Genomic DNA, 4,831 nt, shown 5'->3' on the forward strand with positions numbered 1-4,831 from the left:
GTAGGCGTTGTAGTCAAGTAGCAGCCCGGTCGGCTCTTAAATTTTGGCACGGTTTCGAAAAACGGGACAATTTTACGTCCCCGAGTTTTTTATGGGGACACCGGGACAGATTACCGAAAAGAGGGACGGTCGCGTTCAAAACGGGACGTCTGGTCACGTTATGTATGACGCGTCTATTTGTAAAACGTCATTGGTTTTTTTATCATATAAAATGGTTATATTTCCTTTTTTTACTGTTCCTTCTCACCCTATTAGGTGTTACAACTAGCCTCAAAATGTTATTTGTGTAATAAATACTTAGTTGTTTTTTCAACATGAATTTATAAATGAAGAGTTGTAGTATTTATTAATTGGTTAATTAATAATGTTGATCTGAAGATATACCGTTGTTCTTATTTACAACAAGCCCCTCTGTCCCCTGTTACATTATCTTAAGGCTATTTTACACGAACATACTTATGATTACGCAAGCCTAAATACTATACGCAAAGTAACGCGTGAACTAGCTGTCCACACGAAATTTGCGTTTGATACGATAATAATCAAACTTCCACCATTCAGTAATCGACATGTTCTCTTTAAGGATAGTCCTGTTTAGGTAAGACAGCCCAATATTTAATTATTTGAAGTAATTTTTACATAATCTAGTTGAATAATATGGTGTAAAAATTGATATCGACGGTTGATTTGACTTAAACGACAGTTTTTGCGACACTTAGTTTCATATATATTTAAGATCAGCACTATTTTCTGTTATTTTAAAATAATTAAAAATTTTCATACAAATATTTTAAGACAGCACTATTTTCTGTTATTTTAAAATAATTAAAAATTTTCAAAAAAAAAATTCTCATGTCAATTACCGTTTCAACCATCGATATTAAAATTGAAATGTTTACGATAAACAGATTTATTTGTTATCACGCTTAATCGTTACTGCAATGTTTTAAGTTTCAAATTATCAATTGTAAATAATTCAGTAGGTTTATTGTTAATGCCTTTGTCACAGATATGGCCATACCTGTGTCTTTTGATCATAGGACGCATAATAAATCTGATGAAATGTATTTACATTAAATATATTTCTGTTCAACCATTCTCAAAATTCCCATATAGAACTCAGGGATACAGGTTACCTTACGATGTTTTCCTTCACCGTTAAAGCAGGCGATAATTCACAAAGAATAATAATAATAATAATATCAGCCCTGTATTATATACTTACCCACTGCTGAGCACGGGCCTCCTCTACTACTGAGAGGAATTAGGCCTTAGTCCACCACGCCGGCCTAGTGCGGATTGGTAGACTTCACACACCTTCGAAATTCCTATAGAGAACTTTTGAGATGTGCAGGTTTCCTCACGATGTTTTCCTTCACAGAATACACACATAATTTTAGCAGTCAGAGGTGTGTGCTCTTGGGATTTGAACCTGCTTACATTCGTCTCGACAGTCCGTTGCACACCCAACTAGGCTATAGCGGCTCTATATTTAAAGATAGAACTCAAATATTTGGTAGATAATCTTTCTCCATTTCATTACATCTCGTTTGTGATGTTAGTTTAGTTTGGTGTTCCTTTAACTTAAGTATTGATGTTATATAACATTTGCTTTTCCTAGCTTGCTGGTAGCAGCAGTGACATGCGAGGATCTGGACTTCCCCCCAGGGTTCCAGTTCGGAGCCGCGTCAGCAGCGTACCAAGTGGAAGGCGGCTGGAATGCCAGTGGTTCGTTTTTTTATACGTATTCTAGCGAGCAAGAAAATATAATATCATTGCCTTAACTCGTGGTAGTTCTCTCGTATGTGAGAGGTCGTCTGGGTAGGTACAAAAGTAATGTTTATTTTACCGCCAAGCCCCAGTGTGCATGCACTGTTGTGTTCCGCTTTGAAGGACATTGTAGCTAGTAATTACTGGGCATTATGAGGCTTAGCATCTTATGTCTTCGCGAGACGAGCTCAGTAAAGTACCACGTCGTGCTGTGTAATTCTAAATGGTCGTATCGCCTACAATCAAGCGGGCTGCATGTATCATTCAACTGCGATAAAAAGGTTTATTCAAGGACATTTTTTTTTTGTTTTTCTCAAAGCCCTTCGTACACTGGAAGGTAATGAGCAAGAACTTACATCTTATTTTTTGTCTTCCTTGATGATTTTTGACCGAATTACCCTCATCTAAACTCCCTAGACCACGTCGATTACTATTAATTTCCTTGCCTATAGTCGCGATATTTTTCTTCGGTAACTTTTTACAATAATAATATAATAATATCAACCCTATATTATATACTGTCCCACTGCTGGGCACGGGCCTCCTCCACTACTGAGGAGAATTAGGTCTTAGTCCACCACGCTAGCCGAGTGCGGGTTGGTTGGTCGGTTGGTTGGACTTTACACACCCTCGAAACTACTATAGAGAACTTCTCAAATGTGCAGGTTTCCTCACGATGTTTTCCTTCATCGTTAAAGCGAATGATAATTCACAAAGAATATACACATGATTTTAGAAAAGTCAGAGGTGTGTGGCCTTGGGATTGGAACTTGCGGATATTTGTCTTGGCAGTCCGTTCCACACCCAACTAAACTATCGCCGCTTTTATTCTCCATGAAATATTGATTGACATTTCGTATTTTAGACAAAGGCGAAAACATTTGGGATAGGTTTGTCCACGAGAAGCCTCACATCATAGCTGACCACTCCACCGGAGACGTGGCCTGCGACTCCTACCGCCTCTGGAGACGTGACATCGAAATGGCCTCCGATCTTGGCCTGCACTTCTACCGAATGTCCATAGCCTGGTCTCGGCTGCTGCCGAATGGATTCGCCAACAAGATCAGCGAGGATGGACTCAACTATTACAATAACCTGATCGACGGACTCCTTGAGAAGGGTATTCAGCCGATGGTGACGCTGTATCATTGGGATCTGCCGCAGAGACTTCAGGATTTGGGTAAGTAATTGATAAAGAGCCTTGTACTTCAAAGTCGACAAGGTGTCGATAATGTCTTTGGTATTAACGAAGATGACAACTTAGCTTCAGGTAATACAGATGCCCGCTCCATTTTATATAAAGACAGTCTACCTCTTCTTAATATAATATTTTAATGCATAATATACCAGAAATAGAAGTTAACTTCAACTAATAATTGTCCACGATAAGCCGACCTTTAAAATAAACTAGCATTATTCTGACATCTCTCGAGGAATTAAATATCTCTAATCGGTAAGCATTTAACTATTTTACATAGTTAACTACACTGACATCAAATGGAATGGCCATGAGAGTCCCAAAACTGCCGACATCCAGACATTTGGCACGCTAAACTATTCTTCAATTCCAGGCGGCTGGACCAACCCCTCATCGTGGACTGGTTTGGAGACTACGCGCGCGTGGTCTTCAGCCACTTCGGAGACAGGGTCAAGTCCTGGATCACTATCAACGAGCCATCATCGATCTGCGACATTGGTCACGGGTCAGAGATCATGGCACCAGGCTGGCAAGATCCTGACAATGCAGTCTATCTGTGTAATAAGTATGTTCTGTTGTCCCATGCGAAGGCTTACAGGATTTATGAGGCGGAGTTCAAGGCGAAGTATCAAGGTTAGTTATAGTTTGGAAAGAGGAGTTGCTTTTGTAAATATTCCGTAAATTGTATAGAGTGTAAATTGCATAGAAGTGTAAATACGTTCTTGCAACGGGCTTGTGAAGTTCTATATTAACATTTTCGTTGCCAACCTTATTTGAGATAATTTATTATGTTTCAAGATTTTGTTTTGTGAATCTAGATCGAAGTATTAAATTAATTGGTTAAGTAACAGTAGGATCATTTATGTTTTCTGTCAATCGACTATCGATCTTATATCAGCATTGTTTTACAACATTAACATGGTTTGTTTTTTTTTTTTGTTATTTAGGTGAACTATCCCTGGCCAACCATTTGATGTGGTATGAGCCATTCTCCCCTGAAGATGAAGAGTTGGCTGAAACTGCTAGAGAATACATAGTAAGTTAATGGGGCGTTTAAATCGTCTCGACCTTGGTAATTCTAATGTTTAAAGGCTCTACAATTAGGTTTGCTCATTGGTATTTCAGTTAGTGAGTGTCAATCGCAAAGATTGGCAATGCTTTCTTAAGAGATGTAAATATTTTTGATCATTGGTTATGGTCTTCTTAACTTTTTGTATATGATTTATTAGCTTTTGCTTGCGACTTAGGGTCCGTTCAAGTATTACGTAACGCAATTTTTGAAGATTTTTGACCCTCCCACGTCCGCATGTAACGCGCCGTAACGCTTTCCTGTACGTCCCCGCGATCCTCCAAGTTATTTAACTTTAAAATTACAATTTTTTTCTAATATTCACAATGATTTAACGCAAAATACCGGAAAGTCGCAAAATACCTTTGTAATTGTTTTAAAATAAAAAACAATGTTACATAACTCTTTGTACGAGACTCCCCTCCCGCGCCTGTTACGCATCGTAACGTTTTACAAGACTGCCGTCCCCCCAAATTGCGTTACGTAATACTTAAACGGCGCCTTACGTGTGACAGAGTTTTTCCAGAATAAAGCCACGCTGTAAATTTCCTAAGATATATAGACTATGACCTTACCAGAATCTTAAACTATCTCCATACCAAATCTTATCGAAATCTGTTGAGTAGTTTTTGAGTTTATCAAGTAGATAGATAGACGCGGCGGGGGTCTTTGTTATATAATATGTTATGATACCGATAAAATCCTTTATCTTGTTTTTAAACAGGGGGCCGTTTATCTAGTTTACGTATACCGTAAAAGTCAAACATGTTTTTATTTGTTATACTCGTTTAAAG

General features: G+C 38.4%; 1 protein-coding gene across 1 annotated transcript; it reads left to right on the top strand.

Annotated features, from left to right (window-relative positions):
- Positions 1-465: 465 nt before the first annotated feature.
- Positions 466-3,358, top strand: LOC119191932 (myrosinase 1-like; the record flags this gene model as incomplete). Its single annotated transcript, XM_037445786.1, has 4 exons — positions 466-598; positions 1,622-1,728; positions 2,636-2,950; positions 3,342-3,358. Coding segments are annotated over exons 1-4 (468 nt in total), but the record flags the coding sequence as incomplete, so codon positions are not given.
- Between the last annotated feature and the right edge of the window lie 1,473 nt (positions 3,359-4,831).

This window comes from Manduca sexta, unplaced genomic scaffold, assembly GCF_014839805.1.
Source record: "Manduca sexta isolate Smith_Timp_Sample1 unplaced genomic scaffold, JHU_Msex_v1.0 HiC_scaffold_2131, whole genome shotgun sequence".
Taxonomy (NCBI): Eukaryota; Metazoa; Arthropoda; class Insecta; order Lepidoptera; family Sphingidae; genus Manduca; species Manduca sexta.